Source organism: Stegodyphus dumicola, chromosome 4 (genome assembly GCF_044657685.1).
Source record: "Stegodyphus dumicola isolate Sdum_Otavi_A_Nest chromosome 4, ASM4465768v1".
Lineage (NCBI taxonomy): Eukaryota > Metazoa > Arthropoda > Arachnida > Araneae > Eresidae > Stegodyphus > Stegodyphus dumicola.
In genome coordinates this window covers 134,327,992-134,347,115 of record NC_140771.1, presented here as the reverse complement: position 1 = coordinate 134,347,115, position 19,124 = coordinate 134,327,992, and the positions used below count along the sequence as shown (strand labels likewise).

The 19,124-nt window shown below is 33.2% G+C and overlaps 1 protein-coding gene across 9 annotated transcripts in view; it reads right to left on the bottom strand.

Moving 5' to 3' along the window:
* Positions 1-3,483: 3,483 nt before the first annotated feature.
* The window catches only part of LOC146997696 (inositol polyphosphate-5-phosphatase A-like), a 110,400-nt gene continuing 94,759 nt past the window's right edge, over positions 3,484-19,124 (bottom strand). For 8 of the 9 annotated variants that reach the window (XM_085815480.1, XM_085815483.1, XM_085815481.1 and 5 more), the window contains 3 exons: positions 17,384-17,468; positions 11,607-11,682; positions 3,484-5,011 (listed from right to left, as the gene is read on the bottom strand). In XM_085815480.1, coding sequence (XP_085671606.1) covers positions 4,953-5,011; positions 11,607-11,682; positions 17,384-17,468 — 220 coding nt within the window. In that variant the 3' untranslated portion in view covers positions 3,484-4,952. The remainder of the gene's footprint in view (positions 5,012-11,606; positions 11,683-17,383; positions 17,469-19,124) is intronic. The other variant, XM_085815485.1, reaches the window with a different exon arrangement.

Sequence of the window (19,124 nt, the reverse complement as noted above, 5' to 3'; positions counted from 1 at the left end):
TGGCCATTACTCTTGGTGTGATGTGTCTTACGACAGCACGTCATGTACTGGACAGGAAAAAAGTGTAAGGGGCACCATTACATCACATAAGTGGTATTGCCCCTGTACACTAACTATCCAGAGGAACCCCGCTTCGGCATTTATTGAAACATTAAAATGTGGCACATACATGCATTGATTATACATAAATTTGACATGTAACATCTTAAATTTAACATTTACCATGCATTTTATATATTAGGCATTGTAACCTTATGAGTTTTTAGGCGATTCACAGAGTTTTTAAGGTACACAGTTCATTTGGTTTGTAAAGATATTCGAATAGTATTAAGTTCATAGAATTTGCAAGGCAAACAGTTCTTAGTTATACAGAGAGTACATATAGTTATAGGAAAAATCGTTTTCACAGTTCATGTGAGGCTTATGTAGTTTATAAAGTGCACAGTTCTTATGATCTCTTGAGTACACTGTTGTATGGTTTGATGAGTGTACAGGGTGTATCACTCATGGTTGAATTCTGTAGTATGCATGGTGCATTGATCGTAGTTTGCGAGGTGCACGCAGTACACCTGAGTCACTATTAGTTGTTGTCTCTTGTATACTGGGCTTATTGTTACATATACTATGCATTTGTGGTTATTGCTTATATAGCACATATGGGAATAGACAACTTAACATGCATCCTGCATAGGCAATTTTAAACGGTTTGTTGATGACATCTGCAGCCGTTTGCGTTACCCTTCATAGCATACTATCCTATAGTATACTTCATAGCACATTTTGCAACTGCTCAGCCCCATTTTCACAGGAATGTACGAGAGCAGACAACCCTGGATCGGGAATTCTTAAACGTATACTGGTGTGCTGATTTTGAAAGTTTTGTAATTTTCTGATTGAATTGTATAAGGTGTAAGTGCGAAGAAAATAATGCTTAATCATAGAGCTAAAAAGATAAAAAAAGGGGGTTAGTAGGAGGGAGTGCAACAGCAGACTGCGAACCTGAAAACCTTAGCAAACCGTTTTGGGCGAGCCTTAATATTCTGTCGAATATAATTTCAAACTTTTTATTTTTCATTTATTTATTTATTTTTATTTGTTTATATTTTTCTTTCAAAGGAAGGTAGTTTTCATTGTGCTGGGGATCTTTTTTTTTTTTTTTTCGTACGGAAAATGAAAGACCCTTTTGCCTCTCTTCCTAGAAATGGATAGTTTATTATAAAACCAAAGCTAACTTAAATTTGGAATTTTTACCTAATTTTATATTTGACACTGATGTTTCTTTTGACGTCAAAAAATAATTCACTAATTTGCAAATCACAGAATTACTTAGCTCATGAGTATATTCACCATTTCAGAGGTGAGGTAAGAATAAACCAATAAAATTTATTAAAATGCATCTCAGTTTCAGATTTACGTTTTTAAGAAATTAATTGTAGGAATTAATTTTACTCGCTGCTTAAAAATTAAGAAAATGTAATTTATTAATTATCCATGATGAGTTTTCAGTAAGTTTCATTTGAATTAGCAGCATGAGTTTTTACACAAGTTGTTCTTCTACGAAAGTAAAATATCGGACAATAAATAAATGCTTTTACTTACTTTTTTTTTGTTGTAAATTCTTCTTTAAGAATGTTTGTTACCTTGGTGGAAAATATCAGCATGTCTACTTTTTAAAGATCAGAATTCAAAGGAACCAGATCACAAATTTGTGCTTATAATTGTTATTTAAATTTATTTCATGAATTAAAAAAAGATAATTTTTTATACTTGTAACGTTTGAGAAAAAATAATTAACACGAGGTATGAAAAAAGAATCGTCTGAAAACGTGTACTGAAGAAATAAAATAATATATTTTATCGTAAGAAAATATTTGTTATTTTTAAATTTTCAGTATGTTAAAGATTGATATTTTATGAAAATGTATTATATTGGATAATTTTAATATTCGGGGTCATAACAAAGTTTTTGTCTTTATAATTAATATCGCAGGAAGATTAAAATACATTTGATTAATTTTACAAGAATAATTTATGTTGTGCATATTCCAAACATGTAATATTAAAGAATATTTGTTTCTGTCGAATAACGTGAGTGAGAATATGTATTTGGCTACGGGAAGGTTACCTTTAAAATTAATTTCATTTGTTAAAAGGCTTTTTTACAAAAAGTAGACAGTTATTTTAAATGGTTGACTCTGTTTCAAAAGATTCACATATACCTTGAAAAGATGACACATACTTTATATGGTATAAGTGTTAATGGTGGTTTATAATAGAGCTAAATAGACAAAGGAATAAAAGGGGGTTGGTAAGAGGGAATGTAACAGACTCTTAGACTGCGAGCTTAGCGACAGCATAAAAACTTTGATCCTCTTGGGCGACCGTTAAAATCGTAATTCTTTCAGAATTTTGATTGTTATTGCTTTTATTTTAAATATTTTTCACCATTATTTGCAGCTACATTGAATATTTTAGAATATTATTTACGGGTGCTTTTCGCGTGTGAAAATACATGGTACTAAATTAAAATTTACCTTTGATTTATTCATAACTAAATTATAAGTGACCCTTATGGTTACAAATGTGTTGAATCTTTACATTTCATGAGTTAAATGCGTATTTGCACGGCATGAATTGCGGTAGGAAGGAGTATTTAGTCTAAAAGACTTTGACTCCTAAAGTAGTTACCCTACGGGGTACGTCGTAGTGGGGAAGGAGACCACTTTATGATTTTAAAGTGGAGAAGTTTTTAGTCCTACTTGTAGAAAAATGCAATTATTATGGTAGTTCTGCTCGTGCTGATGTGCTGTGCATTTGCAGCAATGAATATAACAAAGTTTTATCTGTGGCGCCCTTCGTTGGCGAACCCATAAAATAAAAACCGTTTAAAGTTTTGAGGTACCAGAGTATAATGCATTATATAAAATAATGTAATGTACTAAATTTTGAAGCGAAATTTGCACAATTTATTCTTCAGATCTGAAAATCATAACTTAGTATTTATAGGAATAAGAAAATCTTCTGTAGTTTCAGAATTCCTATTACGGCAATGTAGAAAATATTAGTAGAAAGTTAAAAAAATATAAAATTATCAATTTAAGTAGATTATGAGTACAAACACATCAACGAAAAAGACCTCATTTAAACCGATATTATTTTATCTGGCGTTTAAAAGATAAATTTTTGTTTTATTCAGCACAATGAAATCCATCCTTTTTAAACTACCTAGATATATGTGAAATTCCACGATTTTCTGACCGTCGCAAAGACTTGGATTTCAGGTCTTTGCTTACATTTTCTTTTAAGCAGAAATATCGGTTTCGCTTTGTCATACTACATTCTCGTCGCAAAATGCGTAAGATGTTGGGTCATGTGACGTCGTTTTGAAATGCGTTGTAAAAGTGCACCTGTGAATTTCGGTCTAAATAAAAAAAAATAATAAAAAAAATTGAAATAATAATAATAATAATAATAATAAAAAAAAACGCAAGTACAAATGCTTTATTTTACTCATTTATACATTTTTGTAATTTTTCACAATTTTATTAAAAGACTGTAATTTTATGTTTGCTATATACTTTATTATTATTCGACACCATAAATATTGAACAGAGTATACATATTCAGTTTGTGTTAGGAGTGAAAACATTTTATCGCTTGGCTGTTATAACTGAATACAAGGACAGAGAATGGAAAAATATTCACCAAAAGAAATTAGGAAAAAACACGAAAAAATAAGTTAAAGAATATATATATTTCTCGCTTACGTATTTTTTTAAACCAAGTGTTTAAAATAGTTATTAGGAAAAAAATATACAATTATAATGAGTCCTAGATTGATTTGACATGTCGAACTAACAATTAATAATAAAAGACACAAAGAACTTGTTGAAAGAACTAGTTGATTTTAAATCGCTTAATTTGGTTATCAGTAAGAGGCAGGTTATATACTGTGAAGACTGGAAAAAAAAAGTATTTTATGCTTCGCCAAATGGAAACAAATTGGAGCGTGAACATATTTCTTTGAAATTGCTGGTTTTGATGAAATTTGAAAGACAAATATCATAAGTCTTGCAGAGTGGCCATCTATTGCTTTGAAATCATCGAGTTTGTTAATGAAAGTTAGTGCAAAGTATTAACTTTGCAAAAAGTAAATCTAAAAACTCGAAATTCGATCTTCGATACACACGTGACCAGGTGTATGATAATGTGTAATCAAAACGGTGATCGTGAAATTTTAAATTGCCTTACGTGTGTTAAAATACTGCTAAGATTTTTTTTAGCAAATATCAATTTTTAAATTAGGTTAAGGCTTTCCATTTTGTTCTTTTTCTTTAATAAACATTAATTTATATTGAATTTATAGTAATTACGCACATGCTATTTAAAAGGAAAGATTCAATAGAGTTTCTTGCAAAACTGATATCTTTTTTAATGATGTAGTATAAAAATTGTCATAATTTTAAATAGTTTTAATATTAATGTATTTAAATACAAGGTTATTTATAATTACATGACGTGAAACATTTCAGTTTTTTAATGTGTCAGATTTGTTTCACATATAGCTTTGCGAATTGAGCAGACATTTATTTATGTGGCATGCGAAGATTTATTCGAATGCCACGAAAATGCCGTAGATGCGAACAAAAAGCTGGCTGATACCACAGTTGCATGAAAATAATGGCAGATTCCTCTTTGAAGTCTCAGCTTGTCCTTCAATACGACAGAAAGTAATATCGATATCTTTTCCAAAGCATCAAAATTTGCCGCAAAGCAGAGATGGTTGAGGAAAGTATCTGATTTTCAGTTTGCCACTGTAATGGGATGCAGGAGTAAATATAAGGCACTTTATGAAACATGGTAAGCCTAATTTATATATTTTTTTTGTTTGCTTTAATTAGAAATATTCTGTATTTTAAAAGCGGCCTTTTTCTTCATTTTTTAGCAGTTTCTTAAACCACTTGGAATTTCTCAGATGGAGGGGGCTCCACTGCTGCTTCTACAGGATGAGCTGGAAAAGAAAAGAATTTTATGTACAAAAAGTGTTAACTGTATTTTGGATAGCTAGTCCATAAGACGTTTGGCCTCATCTGGCCGCAACACTACCAGGCATTGATTCAATAATTTTCTGGAATTTTACATTTTCCCCCTAAAGATTCTCAATAGGATTAAGTCATTTAGGGTTTCTAGGTAACTAATTCATGACGCAGAAGTCAGAGGCATGGTGATGTAGGCATGCAGTAGGCAACCGGGACCTGTGAGAGGTGCAATTATCTTGCTGGAATACTGAATTTCCGTATGAAAGACAGGTGATGGAGGATGGGGACGCCTGAAGTTTAACAGAGGTTAACAGGCATATGTTCCGCTTCCTCCCTGGGAGTTTATTTAAGAACTAAGTGTAGATACGTAGCCCTACAGGGGCAACTGTTGAACATCTAGTAGTTGAGGTACATTTGCATTAACTTGTTGATACAGGCATGGTTAAAGAAACACTTAATAGGTTATATAAATGGATAGAGAAGATTGGCCAGCAACTCCACATACCGAAGCATACGGAGGGAGATTGATACAAGTAGCAAAACATCGAAATAGTGCCAAAGAGAAAACAGCCCAAACCATGATTAAGTCGCCATGGCCTGGCATGCAGGATCCATTGCTTCATGAGCATGACGTCTTATTCTGAGTGTGTCGTCATTTTTAAGACTGATTACTCCCTGATACCAGATTCCAGAGTATTCCAGAGTCCATTTTCCGTGTTTTGTAGCTCAGGGAATACTCGCAGCTAGATCAACATACACAGAGCAATGGTTCTCTCTTGGGCACCCGAAGCACTTTTCAAGAAGTGTGGGTCGCATAGACGGTTTACTGACTGAGCTGGGTGATAATTTAAGGTAATATTTGGCTTGGCTGGCTATGCAGAACTGGGGCGAGACGTCTTTGGAATTTGCTCGCTTGCTATGTATTTTCTTGCTAACCCTGTATTCGGGGAAAAGTATTTGACAATGTCAGCCCTATCTCTGTGACACTTTAGGGAACTGAAGGGCAACGTGTGTGGAAAGCGTCGGTGATCAAAGGTGTGTAAAAATTTGAGTACTATAGTACTAGATACACAGCGGTTATCTTACGAAATAAGAGAGAGGGAGAGAGGGAGTGAGTGAATGTGCGAGAGTGAGAGTGTGTGCGTGATTGTGAGAGCAAGAGTGCGAGTGTGCAAGAGAGAGTGTGTACGTGCCAGAAAGTATGTGAGTGCGACAGAGTGAGTGAGAGTGTGTGTGGGTGTGAGGAGTGTTTGAGAAAGTGCAATCACACACTCTCTCACAGTCACACACTCTTTGAGATAGTGTGTGCGAGAGCTAGAGAAAGTGTGAGTGTGAGTATGAGTGCAAGAGAGTGGGTGCGAGAAAGTGTGTGTGTGCACGAGTGCGAGAGTGATAGAGAAAGAGCGAGTGAGAGGATGAGTGGAAGAGAGAGAGTGAGTGTGAGGAACGTTTGAGAGAGTATACTCTCTCTCTCGTGACACACAGTCTCTCACACTCACTCTCCCTCTCTCTCGACTGCAAGAGGGAGTGTGTGTGTGAGTGTGCGAGAGAGAGTGCATGTGAGGAGCATTTGAGAGAGAGTGTATGAGTGCGAGAGAGATACAAATCACCCTGTGCCCTGTATGAGTGCGAGAGAGATAGTGTGTGAGTGCGAGAGACAGAGACTGTGGGTCGCGAGAGTGAGAGTGCTAGAGAGAGTATACTCTCTCAAACGCTCCTCACACCCACTCACTCTGTCTCTCGCACGTACACGCACACTCTCTCCAATTAGGAGTAGTAGATGTATTATACCAAAAATAATAAACAACAGAAGAACCCGCATACTGTAGATATAGGAACTTCCGATTCCGACATTGAAGAGAGTGACAATGAAGATAATGACAAGGTACAGGGTGATTATAATTAAAGTTGCGATTTCAGAACATTAACTTTAAAACTACAGGTCAGAATGACTTGATATTTTGCCAGAACAATCGAGAGGCAATGAAATTTTGTTTGGCGAAGGGAAAAAATAGTTCCAAAATGTGGCGATAGACTACGCTAGCAGGGGTAAGACCTAATCAATAACCACACGAATGTTGTTAGCCAAAAGAAAATAATAGACTCCAAGGCTTTAAGACAGGCAAAAAGACATGTTTACAGTGAATAGTTTAAAGAATATGTGTGTACAATGATAATGACAAGAGAAAAAGGAAAAGCTTCATGAAAACAAACGTGCATAAGTTGTTCGATATGGCATCCACCTTGTTTCACTACTAGTTGGAAGTACAAAACGACATGTTCCAGTACAGTTCCGGAGGGTATCTGTGCTGATGCTATGAATGTGGTAAGTGATGGTTGCCTTCAAGTCGGCCAGATTCCCAACCTACCGACTGCAAATAATACTTTTCAGGTATCCCCCAAAGCCAAAAATCACATGGGTTTAGTTGGGCGAACGTGGCAGTAAAACTGTTGGAAAATGGCAGGTTATGATTTTATGAGTGGTCAGCGGTTCCTTCATAGAAGTAGCAATGTCCAGAGGAGCACCATCTTGCATCTTGTGCGAACCACTGATGCTGCTGAATTGCCAGAAGGACATGGTTAAGCAGTTAATGATCCCTGCAGATGTGATCTCGAAGAAGAACGGACCTATGACAAACGCTGCCATTATTTCGCCCCACAGTGACCTTTTTAGACTGAAGAGGTACTCGCTGTAGCAGGAACGGATTCTTGATCACCGATATCCTGCAATTTTGAGTATTTACAGAACCTTGCAAAACGGAATGGGCTCCCCCAGACCACAGAATATTCCCTGGCCATCCATTCTTCACTTCCATCCGGGCAAGAAATCACTGTGCAAACGATTCACATGTTTCCAGGTAAGCAAGTAGAAAGTTCTGCACATGAGTTAGCTTGCACGGATAACAGCGCAAGATGTTCCACAGGACATTACGCACAGTGCTGATAGGCATATCCAACATTCGTCCAGTTCCCCATGCACTGCTGATTCCTGTATCACTGTTCGTCTATTCTTGGAACTTTGTAGCCACATCTTCCACTGTCGCAACTGGGTTTCGTCCTCTACCTCATTTCACGTTAAATAAATCTGTCTCTTTGAATTTATCCATCAGTTTTCACAGGCCGTAAGCGGTTTTGGGGGCGAAGTTTATGCCCTTTAATGTCCAGAACTTCCTGATAGCTGTTAACGCAGAGTCATCGTTCTGACAGAAAAGTTTCACGAGCAGAGCGCGATCCTTAATTGTCAAACAACGAAGCATTTAAGCAAAGCATTACGTGTTCCGCTAATGTTCTGCATTTTTATCACAGCTACATCTGTGGTGTGCATGTCAAGTCTTGAAATATCCATATCTCTACAACAGCCATGTAAATCCTGACAATGGCATCTATCGGCACATTTTTTAAACTACCGTATTTGCCGGCATATATGACGCACCCCTTTTTTATACACATTTTTGAAGGATAAAACGTTATCACTGATCATTATAATGAATTTACAGTATTTTAAATATAAAGTAATACAAGTTAATAATTTCTGCAAATATCCAATCTATCCGGGAAAGACCATCTTTTAATTTTTTTCGTCAAAATTCAGATACTCATCTCAAGAGCTAACTGGAAAGTCAATAGAAACCTTCTAAATCAGCATCAGAGTCCTCATACAACAAATTGTCCCCTGTACCCTCCAGTGCATTACTAATACCACATTTCTTAAATGATTTAAACACTATCTTTAGTTTCACAGCATCCCAGTTCACAGTTCTTATCATTTTATCAGTCGGGGTGGCCCGAAATGCCTATCTATAGTCTTGTTACCATACGCAATCACACGTACCTTGTATGTTATGTTATAGCAATGCCGACAATGGTTTTTGAGCTATAACTTGGCAAGAAATTAAAGATAACTGAACAGTAGAAATTTCACACGCTTTAAAGTCGTTCACAAAAATTGGAAAGTTTTCAGCTGTGATTGTCGATATGTGCGCATGCAGGTTCAATGAACTTTATGTAACTAATGTTCCCATACTCTGCAAAAAACAAGACAAAAGATTGTGCAACTCCGAATAGAGGAAATTTTGAGAAATAAATGTAATCGAAAACTGAGTAAGACGGATTCCGTTGTTCAGACCTATTTTCAAAGACAAAAAGTGCGTCTTATACGGCGGCAAATATGGTATTTTTCCTTCACTAAACAAAATTCAATTGTTTCACGATGGTTCAGATTCCATTCATAAAATATCCAGTCATTCTGACTGGTAGTTTTAAAGTTAGAGCAGCGTTTTGATATCGCAACTTTAATTATAATCACCCTGTAATTGTTGAAGATATTGCTAATGAGGATGAAATATTAACTCATCAAGTTCATTATAATTAATCAAGTTTGAAAAATTGTTACGACATTTAAACATTCTCCTACAAAAAATGCCTTATTTGAAAAATATATAATAACTGGAAGTAAAACAGAACATGTTTTAATATTAGATTCTAAACCACGTTGGAACAATTTACTCCTAGTGATGGAACGATTTATGAAACTGAAATATGCAATCCCCAAAAGCAACAATCGACTTTAATCTCCCAATTAATTTTTCCGATACGGAGAGATTCTAATTTCTTAACAGTTAGTGCAACAAGGAACAGCTCACATCACTATTTAAAGAATTATATATTACATTGAAAAATCGCACAGGAGAAAGGCATACTGAAATAGAAAATGGCTTACGGTATTTACATAATTATAATGATTTAAAAATGAAAAAGAGGAAGAGACTAATCAAATCAAGTTTATGTTAAATTTTCTTAAAATGAAAATAGAAAGAAATATTAAACTTTCTTAAATTACCCACAAACCTATCCACACACAGAAGAATTCGGTACAGTTATCGAAGATGATGATGGCACTAATGTCGATAGTGAAAAGAATTGTCTCTTGAACAAAAATTAGAATTAGCACTAACTAAAAAAAAATTCAACAAGCCAAAATAAAATACAGAAATCAGTTATATCCAAAACCATCCAATGAGAAATCGATTTATTTGAAGATGAAGGATTTCGAGATAAATACTTGGAAAAAGTATATCGCCCTTGCTAACAGTACCACCTACTAGTGTAAGATGCTGAAAGAGGGTTTTAGACAGCTGGTAATTTTTACACAAAATTACGCTCCAGGCTCAATTATGTTTTTTTAAGATCACATTTCAAAAATTTTAATAGTACCACAGAATACTGATATTTACACTTTTTTGTGATTTAAATATATAAGATGGTCCTCGTTTCTTTACAATTCTTTATATACTGTTATAATGTATAAATTATGAATGATTTTTTGGTGGTATATACTCTAATAAAATTGGCAAATAAAACAAAGAAACACCTGTGTTTTCTTTCTTTTTTTATAAAATTCCTACTACCGAATACAGGTATTGAAATTTTGGTCCGAAATTGCAATACCTAATCATGCCTACCTTACTCCACCCTAACCAGTTTAGCCTCTCTCCTCCTACTATTAGGGCTCCTACTTGTAATCTTGAAATTGGTATGGCTGAAAAGATATACGAGGCAGTTCCTGACGCTCTTAAAGCTTTTTCCTTAGAAGTTATAGCTACAAATAACCCTAGCTGTGAGTGGATCCACATTTCTACTGATGACACTGCACGTAAGGAAAATACTGGTGCCGGTTGTACTGTGAAGGATATTTTGCGGAATCCTATTCTGTTGATCTGAATGCCTCTAACTTCGACGCAGAGATTTTTGCCACAGGAAAGGCAATTTTAAATCTTCTTGTACCTGATACTAACTTTAGCAAGGCAGTTATATTTGCTCACTCCCGAGTGGGCAGCTGTCTCATACACCTACTGATTACTTTCTTGTTGAAGAGACCAAGATAATGCAATGCAATGCAATGGCTTTCCAATGCAATGCAATGGCTTTTGGCTCGGAGCTTGTTTTTCAATGGATCCCCAGCCACTGGAAATGAAAAAGCCCATCTTCTGCCTAAAAATGGCTGTAAGCTATCCTGGCGCAGCCCTTGTTTGTCATAAAATCTTGTCGATTAGGTGGATGGGGCTGCGCCCTATTTGTACCCTAGCCACATTATGCTATAATGATTTGAAATCTGAATGATAAAAATGATTACTTTAGCCACATTTCTCACTCTCCAATTAACAGTTTAGTTCTGAGGCAAAGAGGAAAGTGGACCAACTTTTAAATGTATAAACTCCTTTCAACCGATAAAGTGTGGAATACTCTTGTATTTTCGCCTATCCCAGTGGACATACCCCGTGCATTCTTTACGGCAAATTTTCAACTCTCGACAAGACATTTTATATAAATACCTGCACCGCATTGGTGTAGTTGCTGATGATGTCCGTCCGGTGAAACCATGGACTTTCTTCATTTGACAACTTGTACTGCACTTCATTTTATGATTTTAATTCTGACAACTTTCCAAAGGCTAAATTTTAATGGGGGCTGCCAGAGGTTTCATGGCAGATATTGCTACAGACTGACATAGGGAAGAGCATCTTAGCTGCATTTAAAAAGAGCATAAAAATGTGTTATCATACTTACTTTGACAGTTCCCATCGTAAAAGGTGACGTCATCAAGAGCAAAGTTTCCATCAGTGGTTTCACCTTCAAATTCAATCTGCATTGAAATAGATAATAATAAACTTGTTAGAGAAGATTTCAATTAAATTCATAGTAAATATATAATGTGCACACCATGCGACTGCCTTGTACTGACTATTGAAATTTTACTTTTTAAAATTCCTACTATCAGCTCACACTCAACCAATATCTTGTGCAAATTTTCAATTGTTAATAAAATACTTTCTATTCGTCCACTGAAGTTCAAATACATTTTTTTAAAGTTGTAGTTGATGACACTTGATGTTAATATAATTTTTTCACATATTTAAAATTTTGTTGTATTTTTAAAATGTTTCTGTGTTGATCTAAGTAGGAATTGACTTTAGACAATTTTTTTATATTACTTGTATCCCTGCAATTTCTTTAGACTTATTTCCTCGAATTTCATTAGAAATGCATTTCTGTTACAATCAATCACTTCGCAGCAATGCAAAAGTACATAAACACTTCAAACATCTTCATTCGAAATTGTTAAATACAGAAAAATCTAAAATACCAAATACAGTAAACAACCCAAACAAAGTGAATTTATTGGTTAGCAAGTGTGAAGCGACGCCACTAAGAAAAATCACGCTTCCGAGACTAGAATTATTCGGCGCTTTGCTTGCTGCTCAGTTAGCAAGCAAAGTCAAGAAAATGGTGCATTTAAAAAAAGGCACTCAATGTTTTTTGGGCGAATTCAAAAATCAATCTGTTGGATTAAAAGGACAACAAAATGATAGAAATCATTTGCCACCAACAGAGTGAATGAAATACAGGGTTTAAGTGATACTGGTGCCCTGAGAAAGAAAATCTCGCAGATCTCAGCAGGAGAGTTGGTGCTGACATTTTATTGAATAGGTAACATTTGGTGGCATGGACCCAGTTTTTGAAAGAAAAGACTGATGCTTCTGTAGACAATGACATTCTAATTTCTTTAGATGACTTTTAGATGAACTAAAGAAAGCCAGTGAGCCTAATGATCCTATTGCCTTTATTGTTTTTAATCATAGCTCTATAGCTGATATTCTTTTGAGTAATAATTAACTATTGTTCATGTTATGTATTTATATTTATCAATAATGTTAAAACTAATGAAAAGCTTACCTGAAAAAAAAAAAAAAAAAAAAAAAAAAAAAAAAGGAAAACATTTTAAGATCTATGCAAGTACAAGTTATTTTCATAACGAAAGGGAAAACTGTTCCTGATCAGAATTTTCTTTAAATTCAACATTTTAAGTCAAAATATACAAAGTAATACATATAAGATGTACAGCATTTATTTCATAATAATTTACACTGTTCAGCAGCAAAGTCCTCCTTATAAAACAGAGGTATCCTGCATAATTTTCACCTATTTTAATTTCAAACCAACATTAAAAAAGTCTGGATTGCTCATTATTTTTAAGAAATGATTTGTTTTCTATAGAGAAAGCAGTTTTTAAGCAGAAAAGGCACTAACGTGAAGCAAACTGTGTATCTCTTGAATACGAATACTGCTGAATTGCTTTAAATTTATCTTTTACAGAATGGCAATGAAAATATTGGAATATGAATCTCTTAATTCTGAGGATAAATTTGATCATTTATTTCAATGCATGAAACCGAACTCGCCAGCTTATTAGAAGATTTTGCTCTCTAAAGAGAATTATGGAAAAGCTACAGAGCTTTTTAAATCTATATTTGGCAAGGAAGAGTTTTTAATTGAATATTACATATGTGAACTCAAGTGTATTTGAGTTAAAATGACATGCAAATAACTATTATTGCAGGAGTTAAACAAGCAACAAGAATTAGCACAATATTTATAAATTTACAGGACTAGTTTTGAAGGTTAAATATAGAAACTCCTTCTTCAACTGCAGAAACGCAAATGATGAAGGAAAAAGCAGTAATAAGATTAGGCGATAAGAAGGATGTCAAGCTGCTGGCACCCTCTATTGATGAAAAATGAAAACAGCTATCAAATAATTTCATTAGAAACTGAGGGTAAAGACGGATTGGAACTGGGATTGCTAACTAGAACTGAAAGATTTATATCAAAGTGAAATGCCTCTAGAAAATCTAATTTAAATAATCTTAAATAAAATTATTAATAATTAATCTTAAAATAATTTAATAACTTAAAATTTTAGAATATTGCACATGTTTATGGAGCTCAGTAATAATCATATCAATACATAATACAGTATAGAATACTGTTATTTATGCTGCATTATTATGTAGAATATTTTATGTAAAGAAGCTGTAAGAAAAATTGAAGCACAATTCAAGGACTAAGAAGGAAGAAGGTACTGAAGGATGATTGCTACATAGGGGGCTGGTTGGGCAAAGCACTCAAGAGCTATCTGCCTAAGATAGAAGAGATGCCTTCTTCCCTTTGTGGAGGGCTTTTTATGGAACACTGGTTCATATACACATTATACATGGGAGGGATAACTGCAGTCAAGAAATTTTTTCAAAACTTAAATGTACAAACATTCACTTCAGTGGAAGCATTAGTAGAATGCCTGTCTTTCATGTACATCACAGACAATCCATTATATCATACTGAATAGCTTGTATTATCCAGAAATGCTGACCTTACAGAAACACTTAAATAATACAGAAAAACGGAGTTGGAGGATAAAACATTTGCCAAAAAGGTTGTTGTGGTTTGATGAAAATTTTTCTCTGATCAAAGAACACAAGTATTTGCATTCGAGCACATTTTTTACAAAATGCAGCTTCACACTAAATAGTCAAAAGATGCTTTAATTTCTATTTGCATGAGATCACCTGTGTATGCTGCCCCACAAGATATTACTTCACATATGTCTTTTATGAAGAATATACTAACATCCTCTAACAACAAAATTCAGTTGTTGCAAGTTTTACACATGTGATATGATTCTTCCACAAACTTTTTTTGAAAGAGTTATACATTTCATATTATGGTGGTATAACTACGAGGGTATACTTTGAGCTTATGTTACTGCAGTGGCTCTCAAGTTTTTTTGCCCCATGCAACTCCAAAACTCAAAAATGCATATACATCTACTTAAATTTAGATTATTTTTAATGTGCTTTTAATTAAACCAGAAGTATAGAAAATGTTGATAAAACTTGAATAAGAGTAATTTTTTATATACATAAACTAAAACAAGTTTAAGAGTAAAAGGCTGACCACATCCCACACATGAAACCATGAACATTTTCCCCCAAGGGGAAATTTCAACCTGGCTGAGAACCCCTGTGTTATTGGGTATATATATTTCAGTCTATTCCATACATGTCATATATATACATTTTAGGGAAGAAGCATCATAAGTAGAACTTGATGATAGAGTTATTTTATTTATTAACAAGTACATAAAACTTGTTAATAAATAAAATAATATGTTAGAATATGGATACATATTAGCTTCAATCATTAAAACATTTGTATAAAAAATAAATATATTAAAACACCAGGAACATTAAACTGCAGTTCTGACAAGATCTTCTCTCGGAATATCTTTCGCTAGTCAAGTCATGAAGAAAGAAAGAAAGACCAATCAAAGAGTACAAATGCAAACATTTATAGTAAACTATAGTTTTATAGTATAAAGCCATATGGCTTGTCATATACCTACATATGCATACCCGCAATGGAAAAACTCATCCTTCAGAACATAACTACAAAAACCAGTGTGGAAATTCTACATGCTGGCTGTAATCTCCTATTCCTAGTGATTGTCTCTATAAGGAGATAAACACTAGTTGTGCATACTTATTACATCTGGACTGAAAGACCTTAAAGATGTGTTAAATAGCTAGTGTAGTACATATATCTTACGTTCAATTTCACATACATCCATTTCTATCCATTGACCTATAAGCAAAATACATATTGGCCATCTCAGCCTAGTATGATGGTGCATCTTAGGTCATGCAAAGTCAATGACTCAGAAGGTAGTAATATTTAATTTATTATTTAACCTTTAGCTTTTTTATTTAACCTTTTAGCACCTTTAGCTGGCATTTCTTGACACATGGTCCAAGAAAAGTATGATTTTTTTAGTATTCTGGATATATCAAGGAAATTCGGAACATGGCTTTTGTAATACTTAAGCCAGAGGAATAAAAGTAAACAGGCAATTCAGTTTATTATGAAAAACACATATCATAGATAATTCTAGCTGTGTTACAGTAGTTTTCCCTTCCCTATGTTTCAGAAATCTTCACCAACAGAATTAATATTTTCACTTAATTACATATTAACCTGTCATTTACTATTCTTTGGAATTCAGTTTTTTTCACATCTGCAGATACAAAAATCTCCTTACTGACTATAAAATTCTTAATATTTTAGCTTGTGTTGCAACATACAAATGATAAACATAAGAGGTCAATATTTAATATATGATTTGATTTAGTTGATTATGGCAAAGCACACTAGGGCTATCTGCCTAAAGGGATGCCATTGTAGAGAACATTTTAAGGGAAACTGGCTCATATACAAGTTACACATGAGGAAAATCACGAAAATGCCCAAGCAGCTAGCACATTTGCCTGTAATCAAACCCAGGTCATACCTACCACTGTTCAGCGATTTTACCGCTCGCCCATTGGTGGGCACATTTAATATACGAAAAAATTCTGAAGTCTTACATATTAACTGTGTTACTGCAAATGAAATTCCAGTTTGCATAGACACTTACATGGTGTGGTTATTAAATAATGAGATTGATCTCTTTGTCCATAACATACAGTAAAGAACAGCCCACATTAGATGAATTCATTAGAGAGAAGAAAAAGACAGCTGTTGCTTTCACTCAAAATCAATCTGAGAGCAGTAATTGAAAGGACAAGGATGGAAGCTTCGTCATGTCTGTTGCTAAAAAGCAAGCAATGGTACCTTTTGAACCTTTTTTGTTTCAACCTTTTGAAATTTTAAAGAAAAATTTCCAAAGGAAACGAAAAGTATGGTAGGCCATTATACATTCAATATAAAGGTGAAATATATTGTTTTGTATACATCTAAAAATAAATAAAAATTTATTTTTCTCGAAACTTTTATGTTGGTCATTTAAAAAAAAAAAAAAAAAAAAAAAAAAAACTTTGGAGTTGGGGGGAGGCAAAGTAAACAAAAAATAAAATATGGAAGAAAATATGCATATTCAGATTTTATCACCAGCTTTTTTTCCCCCTGTAAACCAGTGATTTTATCACTAAGATTTTAAAAACCTCAACAAATTAATTCAAATAACATACACAACTATGTTCACTCCACCTTCTAATATTACAAGCAACATACATATTATTAGAACTTGAAGCTCTTGCTCATTTTTTAAAGTTGTGCATTATTCTTTTGCAAACATGGAAATTAAAACTTTTTTTATAACTACATAGTTATAAAAAAAGTAAAACTGAAACTAAATTGGCAAGTTCAATGTTACTTGTAGATTCCTTCAGTTTTAGAAAATAATATATACTAAGATATCTGTTAACAAATTTGAATATTCTATTTGCATGACTAACTATAAACTACAAAAATTTGTGTCTCAGATATTTTAGAGGAATATTACTGCAAAATATGTAACTGTAAGATAATACATATTATAACTCTAATACATAACAACAGCTAGTAGAAGTACGGAATAAACAATGTTTAGCTATCTTGTTATAATTATTTCCATTTATCTAACATATAAATGTTATAATTACTATGCAAACTTATTTTTCTGAAGATAGTACCTGTATTACATCTTTGGTATCTAGGCAAAAATTACAGTCTCCAAAAATAAAGAATGGTACTTTCTCATATTGGTCAGTAGAAAACCTGTAATATATCAGTTTTATAACTTGTAATATATCATTATCTAAAATAGATACTAAGCAAAACAAAACAAAAACAAAAAAGCATTCAAGACAAATTGCAAAATGGCTATGAGATAATATTACAACAACTTTTTTAATGTAACACAGTCTTAGAGATTTGAAATAATAACATAAAATTGTATAATAAAAAATAATAAAATTAAATGCCTCAGATATAAATATGAAACTGATCAATTTGTCACAAATTTAAAATAACTATATACACAGAAGCATATTTAAAAGAACAAAATGCATAATCCAACTTGATGTAACCTTCAAATATGAACAAATAAAAATAAACAAACATAAAGGATCATAACACTATGCTCAATAACTAATGCTAATATCAGAAATTATTTTTAAATACTCAAGAAAGAATACTGTTCTTTTTTATTTTCAAAAACTTTTTTTTTATAATTATATTCTGTATACAAGGGGGGGGGGGAACAGCAATGATTGTTTATGCAATCAATATCGAATAAGAACATTCTATTTCCTATATTTTGAATAGCTTGCTCCTTTCATCATTTTCGTATTTTTGTTTATATTTTTTCTATTCTTTTGCAATATCTAAAAACAAAATAAATTACTGGCCCCATCAAGGGTGGTAAAGTTACAAATAATATTTAATAATTATAAATGAGAGATTAATTAGTCAACAATAAGCATGCTTTATAAAGCCTGCCTGATATGAATGACCATTAAGTTTTTGCAGCTAAATTAAGAAACAGACTTCTTCATGAATTTAAAATTTGAAATGTATTTGACCCCTTGTCAAATACATTTCAAACATCTTAATGTGGATGCACAAACATTTGCAGCATTTCTCTATAATGAACAATTATTATATGCTAAAATAAATTCCAGTACTTACATAGTAAAACTTATGTTTTCCACAAATTGTACAGAAACTTAATATAAACTTTCTCCATAAAGCAAATTTCTTCAATGCACAGAATTTAATAAGAAAAACTTGTTTTTGTTTTTGAATGATAATGAAACCATTTCTTGAATTTTTCCCTTCCCTAGCAATTGAAGTCTGATATTATCCCTAAAAGTCATGAATCAATCCCTGAGGTCATGCCACAAACCAACTTCACACAATCCATAAATGTGGAGTAATTTGCATTTCCACGGTCTTTTGAATGAATTAGTCACCTTCACTTCACTTCTTAGCATTTAAAAACACACTTTCAAGAAAATTTATTTTAGCAGTAGATCCTACATTTTTATTTGTAATTAAATAAACCTGAACTGCTTCTCCTTTTCTATTTTTGCTGATTCAAGAAATCTGAAACATTGCCATTCAGAAATTAAAAGGTAATATTTTAATATCATTTGGACTGCATCACTAATAACATTTCCAGATATTTCTATCATTGGAAGAAAGAGAAATATAGTCATAATCATGGAAAAAATCATCGTATCTTTTTCAAGTGCAGATGCACAATCTGATCACTAACGGAACTGTATAGTTTTATGTCAGCATCACTTAATCCATGAATGCCTATATCATTTCAACTATAATATTAGGTTAAATTAATTATGATTAATTTTTTACTTTTAATTATGTTTTAACAGGTTCAGCATTACTACTATGCCCAAGACATTATTATTT